General features: G+C 32.1%; 1 protein-coding gene across 13 annotated transcripts in view; it reads right to left on the bottom strand.

Annotated features, from left to right (window-relative positions):
• Nucleotides 1–26,030, bottom strand: part of LOC142324190 (uncharacterized) — a 444,097-nt gene that overhangs the window by 311,977 nt on the left and 106,090 nt on the right. For all 13 annotated transcript variants that reach the window (XM_075364941.1, XM_075364940.1, XM_075364943.1 and 10 more), the window contains exons 3-4: nucleotides 5,280–12,848; nucleotides 2,819–2,938 (exon numbers count right to left, since the gene is read on the bottom strand). In XM_075364941.1, coding sequence (XP_075221056.1) covers nucleotides 2,819–2,938; nucleotides 5,280–12,848 — 7,689 coding nt within the window. The remainder of the gene's footprint in view (nucleotides 1–2,818; nucleotides 2,939–5,279; nucleotides 12,849–26,030) is intronic.

The raw sequence follows: 26,030 nt of genomic DNA on the forward strand, positions 1-26,030 counted from the left end.
TTTTTTGTGTTACGTAAAACTTTTGGTTATTCTGCAATCGGTCAGTTACTTTAATTGTTTAGGCTATCATCTCAGAAAATTTATCTTTTAATCATTCTTTGACGTCCTACTTTTGTAGGATTTGCAGTATATATAGCTACAGTATGAATTAAGTATAATAAAATGAATGAATTAAGTTTTATTATTTATCACTATAGAATCTTTGTTTTTTCATTTGGATGGTTTCAGGATTGAACTCCTGTCAGGTTTTACGTTTTTCATACTACAAATCTTTGTTACTAATTCTCTCTAGTAGATTGGCGTACGGAAGGACAATTGGCCATAAAAATCCTCCCTATCTGACAGAAAAATCATAGGAAAAATGTGAATAAAATGAAGTGAAAAAAAGAGATGTGTACGTTCTATTAACAAAAAAAAATATATAGTCGACTTCCAATTATCCGTGAACGGTTTAACCGCGTTGAGGCTTAACCGCGATACCTCTCGGAAAAAAATAAAGTTTTAAAAACTTATAAAAAAATTAAAAATTTAAAGCTTTTTCATCATTCTGTGGTAGATTTACTCCTTCATTCGTTTGCTACTTGAATACGTGCTTGTTACTTCTTTGTACGAAGTAAAGGAAACTATTATGATCGCGAAAAATGTCAGTTTTCAGATTTCAAGGGAAATATCAATTTTGACTAGTTTCAGCATGACGACTGTACGTACGTATGTATGTATAAATGTATGTACGTATGTATCTCGGATAACTCAAAAACGATTAGCCGCAGGGTGTTGAAACTTTGATTTAGGACTGTTGTAACATCTAGTTGTGCACTTCCCCTTTTGATTGCAATCAACTGAACCGAAAGTGTTCAAAAAGCTCAAAATCCAAAACAATTTGGATTTTGAACTTTTTCTTAACTGCAGTAATAAGCCCTCATTGAACGCTTTTCAATAATGTATCATAAGTGGTATTTGTTTTCATTGGTTCTAGAGTTACAGCCAAATAAAATGTTAATTAATTAAATATTTGAATCTTACAAGGGGAAACATCGGTTCGAATCAGAATTCATCTCCTTTTTTTAAATTTAAATATATGGATTTATTAATAAATATTAGCCCATGATTGTAAAAATTATAATAAATAATAATTCAATAATTACAATAAAACAAAAAATATGAAAAAAAAAAAATCAGAAGTTATTAGTAGTGTGTTTGTGCATTCTACCTAAAAGTTATTTTTGTGTTATGTTTCATTCAATTTTATATCTGCGGTTGCGTTTTGGAAATTAATTTTCATTAAGTATTAGGTTTTATTTTTTTTTCTTTCCAATTATATTTTTGGAGGATCTTTTCGTTCCACCGCTCCGTTGCTTAGGAATGTTCTTTGTTTATTTACTTTTTTGCTTATTTCTGTGTTTAATTTTTATGGTTTCTAGTTTCGTTTATGTTTATGCACACTTGCTCGGTATGATCAGCTGCCTTCGGCACATATGATAGATGAGGGGCCATCTGGTACTGGCGATTGTCATGTACTGTCCAGGAAACGTGGTCCGCTGCCGTCGCTGGATAGGGACCGGAGGAGGGCTATGCGCAGGAAGCTTATTAGAGACGACTTGGCGAACAATCTGTCAGGTGCTTCGAGTGATAACGAGAGTATAGCCATGGAGTCCCAGCCTACTATTAGCCATTGAAGGATGACACCTGTGCCGAGGAAGCAAGCACTGAATCGTAGTCCTAGCAATGGCAACTTACGTATCGAATAGGTTTAGTGGCCTTCCACTAGAGGATACGGATATTGTGAACCAACCTCAGCCAATCAAGCCTCCTCCAATTGTGCTTTACGGGATAAACGACGTGCTGAAGCTGTACGAACTGTTGGAAGCGGCTGTGTGTAAGAGTGATTACAGCATTCGACTGGTTGGAGGTAAGCAGCTGAGATTAATTTCTAAGGACATCGAGGCGTATAAAAAAATTATACATATTTTTCGGGAGAATGGTCTGATAGGTCATACTTTTACAAGGAAGGATCAACGAGCCTTTCGTGTTGTAATCAGAAAAATGCACCACTCGATTCCACTGGGGATGATAAAGGACGAAATCGAAGGCCACGGGCATCGGGTAAAGGACTTGATAAATGCACGCCACAGAATAACTAAGGAGCTCACATCGACTTTCTTCGTGAACCTGGAGCCACAGGAGAACAATAAGACCATCTTTGAATTGGAGTACATTGCTAATTGCAGTGTCGTTCGAGACGCCACGGAAGCCTACAGTCCTCGTGCAGTGCAAGAGGTGTCTGCAATATGGGCACTCTAAGAACAATTGTATGAGGCCTTTCCGCTGCGTGAAATGTGGAGAGGGCCATCGGACAGATGAAGATCCGCTTGCTACTAAACACTTTTTGATTGTTATTATGCTTTTCCATCACGGGTGTTCACGACAAATTATATTTATATATATATATATGTCCATCCAATATTTATCTATTTACATTGCAAGCGATCGCATCAGTGTATATTTTTTGGTTCATCCTTCAGATACATGCGATCAGTTTTATCTTAAAAACGGCGTGGAATAATTAAACCGAAGAACCGTTATTAATTCTGTTAGTGCAAAAACATGAATCCCTGCACAATTTTCTACTTATGCCTATGAAATTCTACCCAGTAACTTCATCGAAGTTCTGATCGTGCGTCTTCTAACCTTTTAACCATTCGAAACCGCACAACTGCTATAAATTATTTTTCTCATTCCTTTGTACAATTAATTAATATGAAAACTAGTATTGGAATACGAATAGGGTTATTTCAATTCTATTTATTTGTATACTTACATCTTTAACTGTAAACTTTGTTTGTTTTCGTGCTGATCGTGCATCTTCTTCTAACTTTTTAACGACTCGAATCTGTGCCCGGATACGGCGACGTTGTTCATATCCGACCGCTTTCTCCAACTGTATTTAATATAAACATCGTATTAATATAAATTTACATATTATCAAATAATCTTTATATTTTAATTTTGGGTAGTGAATTCTGCAGAGCTTTAGTACAAAAAAAAAGTAATTAAATTAATTTTGTAAAATAAATCAAATGTTTAAGTCTCTAATTTACATAATCAAAAAAAATTCTGATCTAAGCAAAGCAAATTTAAACAGAAGTATCAAATTTTACAAATTATTATTATTAATTATATAACGGTGCGATTTGGTTTTTAAAGGTACGCTTTTTTTCAGCTCTAAAACATACTACACCGTAAGCTTAACCCTGTGTACATCTCCTTTTTAATTTAAATTCAAATTTTGATGTGTTTTCTACTTCTAATGTAACCAAAGAATTAAAATGTTGTACTCGACGACGACATACCTAATGTACAGATGCAATGTTATTTTATCAAACAAATAAACTGAAATGAGTTAAATAATAAAATAAACTGAAGTATGTTAGGTTTAGGCATTATAAACCCTTTTTAAATACGAATACTTTTTTTTCCTGTTTAGCCACCGGTAACTACCGTTTAGATAATACTTCAGAGGATGATATGTATGAGTGTGAATGAAGTGTAGTCTTGTACATTCTCATACCTGAGATGTGTGGTTAATTGAAACCCAACCACCAAAGAACACCGTTATCCACGATCTAGTATTCAAGTCCGTGTAAAAATAGCTGGCTTTACTAGGACTTGAAGTCTGGAACTCTCGACATCCAAATCAGCTGATTTGGGAAGACGCGTTCACCACTAGACCAACCCGGTGGGTTAAATAAATACGAATACTAATATGATTCATAAAAGTTAAATTACGTATCAATAAACTGTAAATAAGGATGGATTGTTATAATTTTTTATGGCTAGTATGTAGCAAAAAAAGAACTAACGACATCCTATAATATAAACTATAAAGCATGTTTGTAAATAATGTGCTATTTTTAAAAACTATAATGACCGGAGCGAATAAGTGTTGATAAATAAGCCGAAAATAAATTTATTTTTATGCTACAGTCAATTTGCGCTTACACAAGGAAGTAAAGTGACTAGTTTTAATAACAGCTTGACAATTTATTCAATACATTTAATAACTTTATTTTTCACCATAATCCATACTTCATCCATCGCTTTACTAGTTTTGTTTTATAACAGCAACAAAAAATACTTTAGGTTCGAGTCATTTTATAATTAGTTTTTAGTTCTTCGTCGGTATAAACTCGGCACAATCTTCACGACTCCTCAAGAAGCACAAACAAAATTAAGTCCGGGCTAGAGCTTAAGTGTAAAGTAGACGTGCAGAACCTTCTAGTCTAATTTTTCACCTTTTTCAACCGTCGATCGTAGAGTAATTAGATGAACACTATTTTGAAAGTAAGCACTTTTCTCCGTAAACTGAATCGGTTTTTTCAGTATTATTACTTTTAATTTATCTTCAAACAAATTTCTGTAGTACTAGTGGCTATTTACTACAGTACACCGACATTAAAATAAATCTCAGAAAATTTTATCTGTAATATTTTACCGGTTAAGAATCACATCTTAATTTTTTTCAAAACAGAGAATCGGTACGCTTTCACTCCACGCTTTGCTACTTGGATTTAAATCTATTTTTTTCTCTTTAATTGCTTTAGAATTACTCGTCAAAGTTTAGGAAGCTCAGTAGATACATTAAGAGCAACCACCGGGTTGGTCTAGTGGTTAACGCGTCTTCCCAAATCAGCTGATTTGGAAGTCGAGAGTTACAGCGTTGAAGTACTAGTAAACACGGATTTTAATACTAGATCGTGGATACCGGTGATCTATGGTGGGGTTGGGTTTCGATTAACCACACATCTCAGGAACGGTCGAACTGAGAATGTACAAGACTACATTTCATTTACACTCATACATATCATCCTCATTCATCCTCTGAAGAATTATCTAAACGGTAGTTACCGGAGGTTAAACAGGAAAGAAAGAAGAAGATACATTAAGAGCGGATGAATAGCTGGACCGGTGACTTGCTTTTTACTATCTATGACATCTTGTCGCGGTACATTATCCCCTCTATTATTCTACTAGCAGTGCCAACGTTGCCGGAAATAAAACTGCCGTGCATCTATGCGTTTACATTTTTCTAAACTTGGGCGAGTAGTAATAACAAAAAACAGTGTCCGTTTTTAATTTGATACTCGTATAAACCACTTCTAATGAAATTATACAAAATCACTAAACAAAATATTTTTAGAAAACGGTAATAATAATTTTCATAATACGAGTAATGATATAAATACGGATCGGAGAATAATATAAATTTTTAAAAAACTTACCGTTTGTTCTAGCAGTTCCAGCTGAAATATATCTTCAATTTCATCACCTCCAGGCATACTAGTTCGTCGTGGTGTACCGGTGGATCCAGAAGATGAAGTTCTCCTTAAAGTGACACCAAAACGACCAGCACGATTTAATTCAACGACATCACCGTGTTTTTGTACCAATACTGTACGATCAGAAGAATCTCGTCTAGTAAATTCTGTTTTTTCAGTAACAGTTTTTGTTTCAACAGAAATTTTCCTTTCTGGAGAAGTTCTCTTAATAGAACTTTTTCTTTCTGTCGGTAAACTTCTTTCGGGTGATGGTGATTTGAAATCTCGTTCAGGACTACCGGATTTTTCAGGAGACTTTTCCTTAATAAATTCCTTTTTAGTTTGCCTCTCCGGTGACTTTTGTTTAGGTAATGATTCCTTTCTTTCTTTATTAGTGCCAGGTATTGGCTGATCAGGGAATGATCTTACGGAGTCTTTTTTAGTTTTTGTAGGGCTTGAAAGAGCTACTGGTTCTTTCTTATCTTTAGTGGGGCTAACAGATCTTACAGATTCTTTTCTGTCTTTGGCAGGGCTGACAGATCTTATTGGTTCTTTCCTGTCTTTGGCAGGGCTGACAGATCTTATTGGTTCTTTCCTGTCTTTGGCAGGGCTGACAGATCTTATTGGTTCTTTTCTGTCTTTGGCAGGGCTGACAGATCTTATTGGTTCTTTCCTGTCTTTGGCAGGGCTGACAGATCTTATTGGTTCTTTTCTGTCTTTGGCAGGGCTGACAGATCTTATTGGTTCTTTTCTGTATTTGGCAGGGCTGACAGATCTTATTGGTTCTTTTCTGTCTTTGGTAGGGCTGACAGATCTTACTGGTTCTTTTCTGTCTTTGGTAGGGCTGACAGATCTTACTGGTTCTTTTCTGTCCTTTATAGGACTGACTGATCTGACAGACTCTCTTCTGTCTTTTGTTGAAATGACAGAAGCTTTTTGCTCAGGAAATGATGCAGCAGAAAATTTCCTACTGGTTGTAGTACTTGAGTTTGTAATATCTACTACTTCTTTGGTAGTGGTTTTAATAGCTGATGGCTTCTCACTTACAATTTCAGGTCTCCTTGAAGGGCTTGGAGCTGTTTTACGTTCTGGAGATGACCTTGGAGAAGTTCCTTTTTCATATTCAATAAAATCCATTGTCTGGGAATGAGTTTCAGGAATCCTTTTGTTTGGTATAGTCGGTCGTGACTTTAATGGAGTGACAGGTTCTCTAACAGGCTTTCCTTTAGAAACAATCTGCTCTGTTTTAGCCTTCTGTTCAAAAAAATCCCTCTTTGAAGATATTTGATTCTGTTTGCTATGTATTTCGGTTTTTTTAGTTTTTATATTCTCATTAGTTTCAGACATTATTAATTTAGTTGAGTCAGAAACTTGTTTCTTCACAGTTTCTTTAGGAGCATCTTTTTTTATTTGAATATCTTTTGTAGGACTTACAGACTTCTTTCTAACTGGTTCAGTTCTAGAAGGACTTGGAGATTTACTTCTTACATCTGTATCTCTCACTGGGGTAGGAGATCTCTGTTTTTCTGATCTCTTAACAAGTTCATCTCTTTCATCAGGTATTATCCTTTGAGGACAGACAGATTTTTTCCTTATAACTGTTGTAGTTACATATGATGCATTTTCTTCAGTTGTATTATCATGTCTTGTTTCTTCTGCAAGTTCTTGTGTAGAATTAATTCTTTTAACTGGTTCTGGTGATTCACTCGACTTTCTTTGGGGAACAGTTTCAAATTTATCTTTTGGTGTTGTAATACCTCTCCTTCCTTCAAAAACAGAAGGCCTACTGAGGATATCAACAGGTTTGTTGCCTGGTGCAGGTGGAGCAGTTTGGTTCTTTGCAATAGTTTCAAACATTTGTTTAGCTTTCAGAACCGCTTTAGGGCTATCTCTTGGCACATGTGTAACATTTTCATTTAATGAAGATGTTACTTTAACGGTATTAGTTGCCTGAGTAGATTCCAGGAATTTAGAGACTCTATCAGCTACACTGACACTCAATTTTTCTTCTGTGTCTGTTTCTTCATCTAAATCAGTTACCTGTTCAGTTTGTGGTTGTTTTTGAGAAGGGTATATTTCATAAGGCTCATTTACTGGTGTTCTCTTATTTGGGCGACCAAATGCATCAACATCTTCAGGTTCACTAATCAAGTCAGCATATCTAGGGTGAGCACCTCCATCATCACTAACAGTACAATAGGGCTGATCATGGGATGTATAACCAGGACTTGATTCACGTGATGATTTAGGATGTTGAATGATAACATTTAATAATGTATCTTCTTGAGTAGTAGTAGCTGTAAGTTTAGCAGCGTACTCCAGTTCTTCTCTTCTTCTCATATCCTCAAGTTCATTAATATATTGTTCATCCTGTGATACAATTTCAACATTTGTAGGAATATCTACTTCTGTTTCTTCGTCTGATGATGAAGATGATTTATCATGTTTTATTTCAACAGGTTTCTTTTTTATTGTGGTTGAACTTTTAACTGTCGCTGATTTTGCAGTAGATACACGCTTAGTAGCTACACCAGTTTCTGCAGTAATTTTTCTAGCATTAGCAGTAGTAATTCTAGTAACCTGAGTTCTACTCTTATCAACATCTTGTTTGGTAGTGTCCTTCACAACAGCAATACTTTTAGCAATACTCTTGTCACTATGTGTACGAGTCAAACTTTCACTACTCAATCTTTTCTTGACTGGTGCATTCTGAGTAGCCTTTTTTACTGGAGAAGTCTTTGAAGGAACCTTAGGAGATGGTTTTGCTGATATTTTAAGATTTACTGTAGACCTTACATGACCTGTAGTCTGCTGATTTGTAACTGATTTCTTTGAAACTGTTGGTGCAGGTTTTGTTGCAATAGGTTTCTCCTTTGGTTTAAGAGCAGATCTATAATCTGATCTATCAGGAGATGTGACTGGTGACTCCTCATCATTGACAAGAAATTCCTCAGGTGGTGTTTCATTTTCCAAATCAAGTAGTTCATCCTCATGCACTTTTAAATCATCCTGTTCGGTAAAGTGTTGGCCAGATCTAACATTACTACTGCATATCATTGAAATAGCTACATTTGAAGTAGTATTCTTTTCGTTCTCAGCAGGCCTAACAGTCTCTGGGCTAGAAACTGATGTTGATCTATCACTGGAGCCATCATATTCATCTTTATGGTAAACATTTGTCTTCATAAATTTTTGTTCTTTAATCATTTCCTTTTTAATAATATTTCTATCCTTAAGAATATTAGATTTGTTCAATGTAGATTTTTTATCAGGGCTCTTTGTAACAGGTTTTGTAGGAGAACTTACTTTTTGTGATTTAGGAGTTATTGTTATATTAATTACAGTGTTTGAACCTACTTTAGAAGGTTGTGAAGATGGAATCCTACTGCTTGCTTTATTAATATTTATTACAGCAGTTGTTTTAATTTTAGTTTGAGATGGAGTTTTGGTTGAAGGTTTTGTTGAAACCTCACGAATTGAAGTTGCCTTGTAGGATTTTGTAACTGTCTGTTTAGGAATACTACTGTGTAAATTAGTACGTGGAATAATATTTTTTGGCTCTGGTTTTTTATGGTCAAATGAGTTTACACGAATATTGGATGTAGGTCTCTGCTTAATTTCAATTTTCTTTTCACTCACTTTCTTTGTGATTCCTGTAGTTTTTTGATCCGCACGTGGAATACTTGAGCGACGTGTTGTTCTGACAGAATCAGGCCTACTTTTTTCAATTAATTTAGGAGTAGGCTGCTGAACTGGCTTGCTGTATGCAGTAACTGGTTGTGTCTTCAACTTTTTGTCAGTTTTTCTTTCTGGTGAAACAGATGGGCTTTCAGAAATTTTATCAGGTCTTCTTTCAGGTGAAATTGATGACCTCTTTGATTCTTTGACAGGAGTCCTTTCAGGACTAGAGTATGGTGAAATACTTGAGGACTTTGTTTCACGGTCAGGACTTTTCTTTGATGGAGCTGATTTTGTAGGAGATGGTGATCTTGTAGGTGATGTTTCCCTAAGTTCAGATGGAACTGATGTTTTAGGTTTCAGATTTACTTTGCTTTGAGTTTGAGGTTTTGGAGAAACAGGAGATGGAGCACCAGTTGGATGGCTGAGTTCCTGAAGTTTCACATCTATATTTTCTATTTCAGGGCTTGTTCGGAAACATTTTATTGGTTTGAAGGCACTTCTTTCTGGGCTGGAATCAGAGGGTTCTTTACTTATTTTAGTTGTCTCAATAACTGCTCTTGAAGATTTAATTTCTTTGCAAACAGAACCCTCAGAGCTATACTCAGGAGATTTATCACGCTGTTTAGGAAGATATGTTGGACTTGTCACTGGAGATTTCTCTGGTCTCTCTTGCACTTGAGATTCTGTAGTATCATCTTCATTAATGTGTGTAGTACTAACAAGATTAATATTTTTATAAGTTGAATGAATACGAGAATCTTCATGCACAGTTGTGTTTTTCTCAACAGTTTGATCTGCAGTATACTTTATAATTGGATAATCACCATCTTCATATGGAGACTCATCAGAATAAGGTTCAGTTCTATCTACAGGTGATCTTTTTATCTCAGTAGGTGAATCTCTGTCAAAATCAGGTTTAATGCTAGATGGAATCTTTTTGCCTTTGTCTGCAATTGTCTCACTAGTTTTTCTTTTCAATGAATCTGTACTCTTATCAATAACAGTTTCACTAGTTTTTCTTTTCAACGTATCTGTATTTTTATCAGCAAGAGCTTCACTAGTTTTTCTTTTCAATGTATCTGTACTTTTATCAGTAGGAATTTCATTAGTTTTTCTTTTCAATGTATCCATGCTTTTATCAGAAACAGTTTCACTAGCTTTTCTTTTCAATGAATCTGTACTCTTATCAATAACAGTTTCACTAGTTTTTCTTTTCAATACATCTGTATTTTTATCAGTAGGGGTTTCATTAGTTTTTCTTTTCAATGTATCTTCTGTATTTTTATCAGCAAAAGTTTCACTAGTTTTTCTTTTCAATGCATCCATACTTTTATCAGAAACAGTTTCACTAGCTTTTCTTTTCTGTGTATCGGTAGTAAAAATTTCTTCACTTTGAGTAGTCAGAGTTTCTTTCTCATGACCAATAAAATCATCAGTTAATTTTTTTCTATCATTGGTATCAACAATTTTAGTTGGGGATTTCCTATGTTCACTTATAGTTCCATCAGGGTAGTCTGGTGATTCTCCTTGCTGAGGTTTCTTCCGTACAGGGCTTCCTTTTTTGTCAATGCTTACTTCATTTTGTGTTTTCTGATTAATTAATGAATTCTTAGAACTAAACTGATGAACAGTTTGGGTAACTATCTTGTTAGAATGAACTTGTATAGTGTCGCTAGTTTTACGATCTGAAGCATCTCGAGGGCCCTTTGGTGAACGTTCAGGGCTTATGGATGGTGATTTAGAACCACCTTTCACTGGTGATTCAGATCTCACAATAGTTAAAGAAGGATGAGTCTTCGAATCTTTACGAAGTATTCCAGTTGTTTTGGTTGGTGATGGTGACTTACGAGGTGGTGAACAATCAGGGCTAGAATGTGTTGGCGATGTTCTGCTTGTTTTAACAGTTGTGTTACTAGTTGTTTCAGTCAACTTTGAACTATCCTTTCTTTTTGATGAAGTGGTTGAGTGTTTATTATACGTCAATTGTGAACTATCTGATTCAGAATCAGATGATGTTGGTGACTGATTATTATCCATTCGAGTTGGACTTGTTGATGGTGATGTACCAGGAGTTGAAGCACGAACTTTAGTTGCAGCTTTAGTCTGTGTGGTGGAAAATTTCCTTTTGCTTTTAACAGTAGTTTCTTTACTAGCTCCTCGTACTGCTTCAGATACCTTACGCTTTACTTCTTTAGGCTTTTCAACAACATAACTACTAGCCACACTCACTCTACGTTCTTTTTCAGGACTTGATCGGGTTGGTGATCCAGGTCCTTTAAATTTTCTATCAGGACTGGACCTATCAAGCGAACCTTTAGAAGATGAGCGTGTGGTTGATGGAGGTGGACTGGCTCTAAGTGAACGGGCAAAAGCATCGTGAGTAGGGCTATGTTCAACAGAAATTCTTTTTGGTTGGTATGACTGCTGATAAGTAGTAACATATTGACCTTCAGTAGGTTCTTTTGGGAGATCAAGAGAAGAAGGATGTTTGATAAGTGCTGGTCTTTCACTTGGAGAATAAGGTTTATCATTTTCACCTTTATATATAAATTCACCATTGTTACTAGACACCACAGTCCAGTTTGCAGCATCTCCAGTAACACTATGTGGGCTGACAGGAGTTGATGTACCAGTTGTATTTTGTGTAGATAAGTATGAATCTAGTTTCTGCAATTCAGTCATAATTTTCTGATCAACCACATTACTGCCATCAACTTCACTATGTACAAATTCCTGGTTTCGCTGGGTAATTTCTTGGTTGCGCTGAGTATATTCTTGATTTCGCAGATTATATTCTTGATTTTGTTGAGAATAATCCCGATTTGGCTGGTTGACATCTTGATTTCGGTAATCTCTTTCTGATATCTCCCTTTCATCTGTTATGTATGTTTGATTTCTAGTCGTCAAATCTTGATTCTGGTAACCTGTGTCAGTTTTTTCACTGATTATAAACCGTGTGTTATCACTGTAATTATTTCTAACATTTTCTTGCGTTTCTCTGTTATAACCAGAAACAGATATTTTCTCATTTCTTGGACGGATCTGCTCATTCGTATCACGATGTTCTGCAACATCTCTAGTAGTAGTAGTATATGTTTGAGTATCATCAACTCCACCAGTTAAAGCTCTGTCTCCTGTACCTGTAGTAGTGCTTATAAGGACTCTTTCTCCAGAGGGCAATATTCTATATACACTACTAGTACTGTTAGATAAAACTTGTTTAGAAGAACTAGATGAACTCGATGACTCCCGTTTACTGGTTGAATAACTAGTAGTATTTCCACTTTTTGATGTAGTATAAGAAGAAGATTGTTGGCGTTCTTCTTGTTTTTTTGCTGTCATTGACATTTCTCCATCATCAGTTTTAGTACGTGCACTGACGGATGCTTGGGCACTGTGTTTTAACTGTTCTTCTTGTCGTGAAGAATCATCTTTTATTTCAAGAAAGGAAGATTGCTGATTCTTTTCTGAAGCTGTAGATTGACTGTGGGTTCTGCCATCAGGACTAACACCTTCACCAGCTATTTGTCGTTCATAAGAGTCTACTAAACGTCCTCCATCGTCAGAGGTAGAGTATGATTCTTGGACAGTATTCCAATAGTTGTTATCCGATTGGAGACGTCGATGAATATCTCTAGTTGGTGATTCAGAGTCTCTAATCTCTTTTGTTTTCATCGAAAGAAATCCTTGATCAGCTATAGAATCTGCATGTTTTGTAGCAGTATGTTTGGTCACAGTCGTATCAGAAACCACTTCACCAGTAGTATAAAAGTCTTTTAATCGTTGTTCTCGAAGTTTATACATTCGTGCACGGATCTCTTTTTTACGTCCGAAATCCTCTGTTTGTTGCCACTGCAAACAAAAACAGAAAACATAAATGAAAGTACAATTTAACAAAAAAAAGAAAAGTATTTTAAATCATATTATAGTAAATAATATTACATTAAAAAGGTAATATAAAAATAAACTAAGTAAAAGAGCAGTGTTTCAACCCAATAAAAGTTTTCAGTTACTACTATTTATTTACGGTTTCATGAAATTCTTTAATTTGTTTATTTCTTATAATTCTGAAGAATAATTTACCTCAAATAGGAATTCTTACACAATAAAATTTTAAGTTTTAAAAATTAAAAACCTACAGAAAAACAAGTTTGACCTAAAATACAATCAGATATTATACAAAGATTAGTTAGATCTGAAAACATGCTAAATATTGAGTCAGTGACCAGTCTCTTATATTTTAGAATTGTCTACACAAATGATGACTAATTAGAGAGAGGAAAATTATTCTTATAATGTAAAATCAAAACATTTTGCCCTAAACCAAACAATAAGTAAAGGTGAAAGTAAATATATTATTATTTACCCACCTCAGTAAATTTTTAGAAAAATAATCTGTAATGGGTAGCATATTCATTTTCTGTCAAAAACAGCAATAGGTATGAGACAATTGTAAATAAGTTAAACTATTTTTAAATTCTTACATTTACAATGTTACAAATTAATGATATATAACAAATAGAATGTATCTACAATAAATGTTAGCTACAAAATTAAATTCCTAATTTTTAGTAAATAAGTATCCAAAGGTTTTCCAAAACATCTGTTTATTTGGTATAACTAACTCAAGGGATCGTAAAAAAGCAAATCTCAGAAGGAGTTTAATCCCTTTTAAAAAACTGATTTTCTTTCTTTTTTGAGAAATAGATCCTAAGAGTAAAATCACAAACAAATTACTTGGGGGAGTTCAACAAAAAAAAGTTTTTTTACAGTTTTTTTTTTTTTGCTTAAATTAAAAATGTAATTAATCCTGAGAATTTTGATATGTATATAAAGCATAACTAAATAATGATTTTAAATATTTTTTACAGTTTTTTTACAATTTTAAAAAACTGATTGCATTACATAGCAACTGGCCATGCAGTTTGAAAATAAAGTATAACTACTAAAGTATTTGGTCTAGAAGGCTACAGTTTTTTTTTTAATTTGAAGAAAAATATTTGTTTTCCCTCTGTAGTAACTAACCTAGAAACAAACGATTTGAAAAAGAAGGTAAACATAACTAAAGCATGTGCTTTTGTTGTCTCTTTCTGTTTTTAAATTTGTTTAGTGTAGTAAAGTGTAATTTGAACCTATTCTTTATTTTTCAATTTATTCTTTCATATTTTAGTGACCAAATGAAAAGGAATATTTAAAAAGAGAGTAAATAAAAAAAGCAGGTGTTATAAAACTAACATTCATGGTGAAAATGGACCCATTAAAAGTTGTGATGACACAAATAATCAAAACATGGGTAGTTCACAACCTAGTTCGTCAAAAAGGAAACTTGATGCAAGTGACATTGGTTCTGAAGAATTGATAATGTCAGATAGTAATTTAATTATTAATTTTATAAGTTTAGTTTCATTATTTACTAGTTGTGTATGTTGTAAAAAATATGGCGGAGAAGTAACTTTAGCTGAAGAGTAAAAAATTAGAAATGGTTTAGCTTATAAGCTAGTTGTATTATGTATGAAATGTAATAACACTTCAGTTTGGACTACAGAGAATGTTGAAAAGAGTAATTTTTTTCATATAAATATTAAGTTGTATTATGGATTGAGATATGTTGGAAAAGGAGCTGAAGCTGGATATGTTTTATGCGGGATGCTGAATTTACCTAGGGCTAGTACTTCTATTAGTAGATACAGGAATGCAATTTCAAATAGTATCTCAACATTAGCTGAATATTCAATGAAAAAGGCAGCTAAAGAAGCTGTTGAAGGAAATTGAGGGGTTACAGATATTAGTGTACCATTTGATGGAACGTGGCAAAAGCGTGGCTTCAAATGTTTGAATGGAGTATTTACATCTACCAGTGTACAGACAGGAAGAGTTATGGATGTGTAAGTATTATCTAAATACTGTAATGGGTGTTCGTCTGCAAAAACTGCAAATGGGAAAGAAAAACACATGAAGTTCTGCCAAAAAAAATTATGAAGGTTCCAGTAATTTAATGGAATTTGCTGCAGTAGTATCTATTTTTCATCATTCACTCGATAAAAGAGGGGTGGGATATGTGGGTTTTTAGGTGATGGGGACCCCTCAGCATTTCCTGCAACATACAAAAGTAATCCTTATGATATTCCTAATGAAAAGTTAGAATGTATAAGTCATATCCAGAAGTGAATGAGTACCTGGCTTAGAAAGTTTAAAGATAAGTTAGGGAGTACGAAACTGGAAGATGGGAGATAAGTAAAAGTAAGGTAGACCTACTGATAGTGTAATAAATAAATTACAGTAATATTATGAAAATGCTTTGAGAAGTAATATTACTGATCTTTCAATATGAGGCTAATGTCATTCAATATGATGGCTATCAATATGAGGCAGTTGAATTTTAAAGCAAGGAAGTCATATAAATACTTATTTTTTCACTTTGCATTTTTCCAAAAAACATATTATTAAATACATTTGACCCAGTATCTCAAAACCTATTGGGACTATAGAGTTCAAATTTGTATCAGTACTAAATCATAATCTAGGGCAACATATGGATCTACATTTTTGTTGCGGACTTCAGTTTTTTAATTTGTAAACTATTTCCATAAAAAATATAAAAAAATTCATGTCAGATTTTATTTTTTTTAAAAGGTTTTAACTAAAAAAGAATAATGATTGTAGATCAGTAAAATTACTATATTATTGACAATTTTGTCAAAAAGTTTCATCCAGATAGGGCTGGTAGTTTTTAAGAAAATGGGTCATAAACCTCTTTACAAAATAACAAACTATATTTTTATTAAATTTATTGTAAATTTTGTCATGTAATTAAGAACAAAAAAGGTGACCTTTTAATACCCAGGAATAGTAATTTGTTACATTAGCATACATTTGAGATTGCTGACCAACAATTTATCTTTTTGTACCCATCTTTGTAAAATATTACCTGATCTCCAGAGGATTGTGGGTGGAATGAATACCCACTGTCTGGTGGAAGCCTCTAAAGGGCTTCTTCAAGTAGAGTTATTTATCTCATTTTGAGACCCATCTATGAGTAGACTGTTTCACTTATCAGTTATCCTGGATCCCTTCTTCCACAGTATTATCCTGTTGATTTTAGTTGGGTATTCACTGATACCATGTTATAGGTGCAAGGAACTTCAGATTACAATGTCATTGATAATTATGTGGTTTTCATGGAGGCAGCTCAGCTTTCTGTCTTCATAGCCTATTTCTGCTGATAGCCAAACAAAATATTCACCTGACAAATGACCAGCTGGTTTTCATATTAAAAGCTAGATCACCTAATATTTACAATTCATACTGTTAGTTTTTTCTTATACAGAATAGACACGGTGTGGTTAATGCACTATTTCAAAATAGAAAGAGTTATATGAATTTATTGCTTTAAATTCTTTGTTCCGATCTTTATTATTGTCACGATGGATTTAAACTATCTGTGGTGCAAACGATACCAAAATTACGTCTTAGAAAGTAATTTTATATATTATACAACCAAACGTCTGTGATGTATAAAGATTTTTATTTGCACGACTGAATATCAAACTGCATTTCAGTATGCAGTAATATGCTAATATCGAATAGTATAATCGGTTCGATGAAAAAGATAATGCGAAACCATTTCAATCATTATTTTCTTAGTAAGCCTGGTATTAGATGCTTGCTATTCCTGGATATAGCTGTACCGCTTCCAGGATCGACAGTTCTTCGTGATAGTTCATTTGCTTGCAACATTTTAATTTTAGTTTTTTCGATAATAATTGTGAAACTATTACAATACGGACGTAGTCACTTTGACTAAAAACTTTAACTTTTGATGAAATTTAACAAACTGACGATCAATTTATATATATATATATATATAATTTAATTATGCAAGTTTTATAATTTTATATATTTTAATCATAATTATATTCTACCTGAAGATGGCAGACTAGCCAAAAACACTCGAGGAAGTCAAACTGGAATTTTGCTAAGCTGTTCTTAAAATTATATATAACGTTTTACTTTCCTGACATCGTATTTCTAGAGCTATAATGGAAGAAGGAGAGTATGGTAATAAGTAAAAAAATAGGATATGGAGTATGAGTTTTTGCATTTCTCGACGTTCCATGACCCAGGTACCCCAAAAATAAAAAAAAACATAGGGGTAATGTTCGTACGTACGTACGATGGCGCGTTTGAAGCTTAATAATGTTTGACTGAATGAGCCGATTTTTGATATAATTATTTGAATAACATACTGAGACTCGTGTACGCAGGGCGATTTGTTGGTAAAATTTTGTGGTCAATATCTCCAAGGGGTGGAGAGGTTTTTTTGGCATCAGTTTCCTCATAATTTTGCAAACATAACCCCGCTTTATATTAAGCTCGTTACACGCATGGGCGCTTAATTTACCGTTTTTAAAAAAATTGCCCTAAATTTCTCCCTTCCCCAAAAATCTAAAAGCTATTTTTTTATTTATTTTTAACCAAATTTTTTTTAATGTCTTCTTAGGCAAAGTAGTAGCAGTAGTGCAAGCGACAAAAAAAAAATTCTGTGGGAGCTATATTGGGGCTGATTGGAACTTTGAGCCGATCAAAGTATACAAATATCGATTTTTGTAATTTTTAAAGTTGGGGAGCAGAAAAAGTAAAAGAATCTTGATTTGAAGAATTTTTAAAACTTTTTTTTGTTTATTTAAACATACAATGATACACAATAAAACTTCATCGTGAAATGCCTCCACCCCAAAAACAAAAGAACTTTAAAAACATTTTTTCACGTATAATTATTTTCCCACTTTATAAGTAATATACATAAATAACCGACGTCAGGAACATAATACGGCTCTGTTGTCGGATTTTTCTTGTTCATTATCAACATTATCTAAACATAAATTATAGTTTGTTTTTTTTTTTTATTACTGATGTGACTAAAAATAAAATAGCATTATCATTATTGTTATTCTTATATAATGTGCAAAAGATATTAAATTTAAAGCTAACAAACATAGAGTCAGTACGACTGAATTACAAGGAGGGAGTGAACCCGATCCCATCAATCTAAGGAACCTCATTAAACTTGAAAAATATATTATAAGTGTATATAAAAATTGACTTTTTCAATGAATTCGGCTCGCAATTACGTATACACGATGTAGTTCCAATTGTATATAATACCAAAGATATTATTTTATTATTTAAAGGGTAGGTTCACCGAATATGCTAGATATTTTGGCCCCAAGTCCCCAAGATTTTTAAACCGGTCTTAATTTCTGAATGAACTATTTACAGCCGAAATTTCAATTTTGAATATAATAAAGAAAAAAACATATTTTTTAAATTCCTTTTTTCATGACAAAAAAATATGACAATATGCGTAAAAAATACAATATGATTATTACGCAACATGATGAAATGGAATAATAAAATAAATAATTGTTAATTTGTGCTATTTAAAAAAAAATAGATTTTAATGTATAAATTAATTTCAAGCATGACCACCGACTGAATCGTTATTATGATAATACATATGACGTGGGTCGAAAAACACCATACGTAGGTAGCGCAGCCTGTTTAATATATTACTAGAATACTGTTATAAAAATTGCTCTAATGAATGAATGTTAACGTCGTATAATTCAATCATTTAATATAAAGAAAGGTTGAAAAATATTATTTCCTATGTAAGAAATTTCAATAACTTTCTGTGTTATTTATTTATTTTTAGAACTATTAAAAACAATAAAAAAGACTGACGATTAAATAAAATAATAATAATATAAATTTATGAGACATAAAAAAATCCGTTTTTATTTTTGTAAAATATAAAATACGATAGATATTTGGATAAATGTGGGATTATATATAATATATATATAAGTTGAAAAATATAAAAATATGTGGGTTGATAAAAATAAAAATTATGAAGTTTTACTTCGAATAAGAAAAAAAAGAAACGATACGTTAAATAATTCTTTAAGAAAGAATTAAGTTGGCGGGACTACGGATTAAGAAACTAATGATCAGTTAATTAAACATTAAAAGGAAGCGTAGATTTTAAAAACAACAAGGGAGGAAACAATAGTTTTTTAAAAATATAAAGAAAAAACTGGCAAAGTATTACTTTCCCTGATATTAATAATAATTAAAGAGTCAGAGCCAAAAAACAAAATATATATTCTTTAGAAACGGTAAATACATTTTTAGAACAAGTTTTCTAAAAATCTTCATTCATATACGGCTTAAGGTTAACAAATTTCCTCAAGTGAAGTTTTCACAAAATCTAATACCCCCTTTCAATAAAAGTTAAAATAAGAGAAAGAATATTTTCAGAAAACTTTTCTGCATTTTAGTTCCTGGGTCTATGATTTAAAAAAAATATGGACTTTTTTTGAAAGCTCTATATATGAAGTATAAACTTCCAAAAACATTTTTGAAAAATATTTAAACCGAAGGGAGGGAGCAAAAAAACGAAAAACATAAATATTTAGATTTTAAAAAGCGGAGGCGATTAAAAAAATTACTGTATTCCTTTAATAACGTTTTCTCTGAAATACCTCTGAAGAAAATCGAAATCGGTTTTTCCGCAATATCCTCCACTCCCTTAATGAATTCTGAAAAAAACTCTTTTCGTCAACGCCTTATATGTATTTGATACGATTTATAGAATATTTCTAATTTGAAGAAAATCGGTTCGGTCGATCCTGAGATATAAGATCAAAAACAGTGCTACACACATAGGTACGTACGTACGTACGTAGAAATATTTTTTTTGTATCGATGAACTGGTCGTACCCTAAAAGGTAAAGGTTGCAAAAATAACCGATACGCCGTTTTCGGCATAATCATCATACTTTTCCTTTAACCACCAGATAACTCTATCGGCTATCTCTATCAAAACATAAAAATATAAAACAAATGCGCAACACAATAAAGCTACAGGTTCCCAAAGCTTTGTACGAATACAGCGGGTGTTTAGCCCGTTAAAGAAAATTATAATATTATTCCGGAATGTTGTCATGTAACCTGATTCGTTCCTTCAGTCGATGTTATTTTTTTATTCTTTGGACTAACCGAATTTTTTATTATGAAATTTACACAACTAAGTAAAACCTCTTCCAAAATTATGAAATTTAATTTTCAAGTGTTACTTCATCCACCGGTCGACCTAAATTATTCCTACCGTAGGTTGCAATTATTTCTTTAGTTTGTAGCGATTATATTTCATTTTTTATAAAAAGAGGTGAAGAAAACAGTTGAGAAGTGTGGTACAGTGTGATATATGAAGAAATTCGGGATGCGAATGGAAGAAAGTAGATCTGAAGTTTTAGCAACGGAAATGGATATTCTTAGGTGGAGTTAGGGACGCATCGGTGCCGGAACGCCGTTCCGGTACTGCTTTTTGAAAAAATAAAAAATTGTCCTTTCACATAAAATCTGTTTTTACTTAAGTCTGGCCTATGTTTTATTTTCACATAAAAAAAAATATGTAACCTAAATTTTTACAATCAGACTGAACGAAAACGGTCCTCGCTTTTGGATATCCGTAGGCAAACGGCGACAAAATAACTCGCTAAAAATCTAATTCACGAAAAAAATTAAACATTTGATATAAAAAAGAAAGGTTTTGCTTCTTACCTATTTCTTTACCGATGTAAACATCGAAATAAATGTGAACTTTTCATAACGTTGTCGTGTACCAGCCAGCCACCAGTGGCTGTTGACCGTATACTTTCAGTCTCTGTAATACACAATCAAACATTCCGGTTCTGGAAAATTTAGGAGTAGCACCCTGGTTGGATAGACGGAATACGGAATGATTACATAAGTAAGACGAAAAATGCACAATCAATTGATATTTAGAAACGGAACTGTAATCGGCCGTGTTATTAGTGACCGCTGTAATTTCTACTTACGCTACACCCGCTTAGTTAATGTAATTTATTCATCTCGCATTTTTGAAGGTTTTATGCCATATTTTTTTTTCAATTATTAAAAAGCTAGTTTTTCTGCCATTTTAGTACCTTACACTCGATTTACAAAATTTATATTTATACAATTTATGCATTTTAGTAAACCTTACATTAGTGCGTTTGAACCGATCTGATAGCTTACACCGTTATTGTGTAATGATTTAAGGCAAAACTGACAGCCGACCGCAGCCAATCGTGTATTTTTATAATTCTCTAACGTTGCTTAATCCGAATCCGAAATCAAAATCAAAAACAAAAAGTGTTCATACACAAATATACATACTGAATTCGATAACGAGCTGTTCGATGAAAACTGTACACGTATCGTTTTATTTGTTTTTTTTTTTGCAATAAAATTATTAAATATATAACACTTTTTCTTTCACTTTTTTGTCTTAGATACATTATACATATTACAAATACGCTTCATGTTTCATAGTTTATGGTTTTACGTTTCGTAATATTTTTAAGAAATGCAATCGGATATTTAAAATAAATGAATGAAATATAAAATGAAGACATCATTAAATTAAGGGGTAGAAAACATGAATTTGGTAACCTAAAAAAAAAAATACGAAATTAAATCTCTTCTTATTAATCTAAAAAGTTTGTATATATATATATATATATATATATATATATATATCTGTATAATGAGAAACATATTTGTGATAACCTATATATATATAATTAAATAATTCACTAAATTAACGTAATTAAGAACAACTAAACTAAACGAAGCAGCATTCCATTAATGGTAGTAGATAATAAATTATAATTACAACACAAAATTCATTTTTAAATCACCGAAAATAATAATTAAATACAGAAATGAGATAGACATATTATGTACAGTAATTTAAAAGAAAAAATTATTTATTTATCAAAAAATATTATCGGTTTATATATATATATATATATATATATATATATATATATATATATATATATATATGTATATATATTTGGTGGTGAAGATAAAGATAAAAAAAATAAAAAAAAAATGGAAGAGTATAATAAACCAAGAACGTATATAATATTAAAGAGTTAGTATAGACCTTTAAATAGTCATCTCAGTAAGCATTCCATATAAGGGTATGTTGCAGTAACCGTATCTGTCTTATGTATATGCACTACATAAGACAGCTAGCTGTTAACGTGAATTCAAATCGGTCCCCGATAATCGTGTCAAGGTTGCGATCAGAGAGCCTGTACTAACAGAACTTGCGCCGTCAACAGACGGACCATATTACAATTGTTGGTATTTCTATGTAAAACAGTTAAATTAAATTTATCTTTATCTCGATCGGTCTATTTAATTTTTAATAGGTTAATTATTTTTATATTAATAATATGTTTGATTTTTATTATTTTACACGTTTGAAAGATTTACACAAATGAAATGACCTTAGATTCGTCAGTTAAAAATACGTAAATTATACTTAGATCGACCGATATTAATGAATAGTATAATGTAATTATTTGTGACATTTAATATTTTTAATTTAATGTTAATATAAAAAAAAAAAAGTATTAACTAAGACTGCCTACTGTATTACGTATTTAACCGCAACTAATTCAGAGATAAACTAATAGTAAATATAAAGAAATAATAATCTGTAGATAAATTAAATTTAAAAATATTAATCTAAACTTTTTTTTATAGATACATAAAATAAATAAATTTGATTTAAATAAATAATTTTTTTTTTAATTTTTGATTTTTTAATTAGGCAACAAATATAAAACAATCGACGTGTTAATTTTTAATTTGATGCCTACTTCAAGAATTTGTAATTTAATAAAAAAGATCATGTTTTTTGTTTGTTTTTTGAGCATTTCTTTAAAATCAGTATTATTATTATTTTTATTTAAATTTTAGGCAGGCCGATAGATAAAACATACAGCTCTTACAGAAAAATAAGCCGTTCTTAAGAAATAAATAGGAAAAAAACATGCGGTTTTAATATAAATAAATAAACGGAATAGAGAGAAACGATGTAAAAAGATTGTTATCGAACGCGTGCTAAGGCTCTTCGGAATGTGGAATATTTATTATTACTTTAAAGTTTTCCGATTAATTTTCTTAAATATTTGCTTGAAAATATTTTGAATATAAGAATTACAACAGCCTATTTACTACGATCTTGTCCGTCACCTATCAACGATGAAATTATTTTAATTTTAAACGTTTTGTTACGAAATGACGCACCGTATCAAATAATAATATAATTATTTTTTTTTTAAACTTTCCTCAAATTTCCGACCATCCACAGTGACCTGTTACTTTTAATGCTGGTGGATTTTTTTTTTTAATTAGGCAGTGACGAATTAAGAATGTGATCGAAAAGTCTGCTTAATTAAAAAAAAAAAAACAAAAACTGATAACAGTAAAATTAGCTTCTATTGTAAAAAAGAATCACCACTAAAGATGATCGCAGAGACGATACTGATCGAATCGCCTTATAAAATTTGCTTCGATGTGTCGTTGCAAAACGTTTAACTTTAAAACTGTTATATAAATATTACATACAATATATAAATAATATAGACACGAAAATAATAAATTATACAATAATAATATAATTTATGAACCCCTGGCCAGACGGCTCCTGCATGTGCTATATGGTTATTTGCGTTTCCCGTTGCGGTCAAGTGATATTTAGCCGGTCATGGATCGCTTCGTTCGCCCTTCCCGTATAGCCAGAGGGTCCTGACCCATCGATCCCGCTGTTTTCATTAAACCGATAGTTACGAGAATAATAACGATAAATAAAAATTAAAGCATGTTCAATTTATAAAAAATATCAGCGTTTTGTAGTTTCTTCAGAGCAACAGTTTGGTCAGTACAGGACCCAAGACTTTGAGTGATTGAGTGATGTAAGAATGTAGGTTTCAAAACAGTCGGCCTTCATCTTAAAAACATTAAACACGTTACCCGTATTTCGTACGGGTAAAAATGTATTTTGCACGGTTTTTAGCCTTACCCGACAAACACCGCTAGGTGACCGTACTTCATTTTAAAAAAAAAATTTTTTCAATTACTTTTATGTTTTATTTAAGTAATGGAAGCAGTTACAGCCAGGCGCGTCGTACATACAGTAATACAGAAACAATACTTGTATTGGTTAGACCCCCGAGCCGTACACCGTCACACCCGTTAAAAAATCGAAATTAAATAATTAAGAAAATGGTTATCTGAAGCGTATTTGCAAGCAAAGATTTAGTATATATATATAGTACATATATATATATATATATATATGTATATTTAGTATAGTCGAAAACGGGGAAAATTTCCAATCATTGTTCAACATTTTTTACCTTTCTTTACCCCTTTCGAGGTCGAATTTCGAAAATTCTAGAAACCGGTTTTTAGATATTCACATTAAAATTCCACACACTAAAAATCAAACTGATATCTTCAATTGTTGCCAAGAAATTAAAAAAAGTTTCAGGTTTAAAAAAAAATTGAAAAATTTATTTAACCTTCAAACTCGGAATTTCAAAAATCTAAAAATCTGTATTTGGATATTCTAAGAAGACAACACACACCAAAAAATCTATTTGATATCTTCATCTGTTTCCGAGAAATTAAAAAGGTAGTAAATTTCATTGTTACTCCATTTTAACCCTTTAAACTCGGAATTTCAAAATATCCTTCTTACTGTGCTCTTACTCCGTAAGAAAAACGTGTATACAAATTTTCATCAATTAATCATCAGTAGTTTTTGCTGGCCGTTGATGAAAATTACACACACCCAAAATCAAGTTGATATCTTCATTTTGGTATCGAGAAATTAAAAAAAATATTAGGGTTTCAAAAAAATTTCAATTCCATTTTAACCCTTAAATTCGGAATTTAAAAATTTCTAGAAACTAATTTTTAAATATTGTCATGAAGATTACCCACACCAGAAATCAAGTTAATATCAGAAGTGTACAAATATATATATATATATATATATATATATATATATATATATTTCTTGTGTGCTTGTGTATGTTACTGAACTCCTCCTAAACGGCTGGACCTATTTTGATGAAATTTTTTGTGTGTGTTCAAGGGGATTCGAGAATGATTTAGATTCACAATATGGTCCACTGGAAAATGTTTTTTTAATTAATTTTTTATTTGTAAGTAGTTGTTGATTTTGGAATGTTTTACATTGGATCCGGCAGACTGCGCTACAATCGCAGTATTGAATATTCAATAATATTCTATTTTAATTTTAGTTTGTCCCGACAGTTGGTGCTGCGATCAAATTGAGAAAAATATTTCGTAATTTTGTGTTATTATTGTGTTACAAAAAATCGCGAGAAAACAGTTTTTTAATAAATAAGAGGCTAATAAATCACATGGAAATGTAAACAAAGGAAAACCAATTAGATCAATGCAAGATGGCCGCTGTCAAACACAACGACTAATCACAAAGAGCCCGTATGGCCGTTGGCAATGTAAACAAAATCACAACTGATTAAGTAACAAGTAGGCAGCACTGCGATCGCGTTTAGAATTGTGCGCGTATTGAGAAATATTATATTATATATTGAAATAACGTTTTAAAGTGTAATTAAAAAATACACATTGTGCAAATTTGTAAAGTACACTATTGAAGTGAAAATGTTTTTTAATTTATTTACGTGTTGTTGATCTTGGGATGGTTAAGGTTCACAATTGGGCCCGGTAGGCAGTGTGTGGGTCCGATAGGCAGAGCTGCGATCGCATTTTAGAAGTTTTTTTTTAATTTTTGGTTTATCAGTCAAACCCGGTAGTTGGTGCTGCGATCGGATTCTAGGAATTTTTTTTATTTTGTTGCTTTTTCGCATATCAGTTATTTGCGTCGTAGCTTAGTGTTGTTTTTACATTAAAATTCGTATTTTTAACGGACTACTGTGTTTAGAGAATAGTTTGAATTAAATCCGATAGGTAGTGCTGTTCTGACAATTGGATTTATTTACATTCTGACTTTTATAAAGTGAAAGGTTAAATTTTGTTAAATTGCTAATGTTCATTGTTTTTAAGGTTTTATGAAACTTTCAATTGTGTTCATTTAATTTGTGTGTATACTCA

Source organism: Lycorma delicatula, chromosome 4 (assembly GCF_047948215.1).
Source record: "Lycorma delicatula isolate Av1 chromosome 4, ASM4794821v1, whole genome shotgun sequence".
Classification (NCBI taxonomy): domain Eukaryota; kingdom Metazoa; phylum Arthropoda; class Insecta; order Hemiptera; family Fulgoridae; genus Lycorma; species Lycorma delicatula.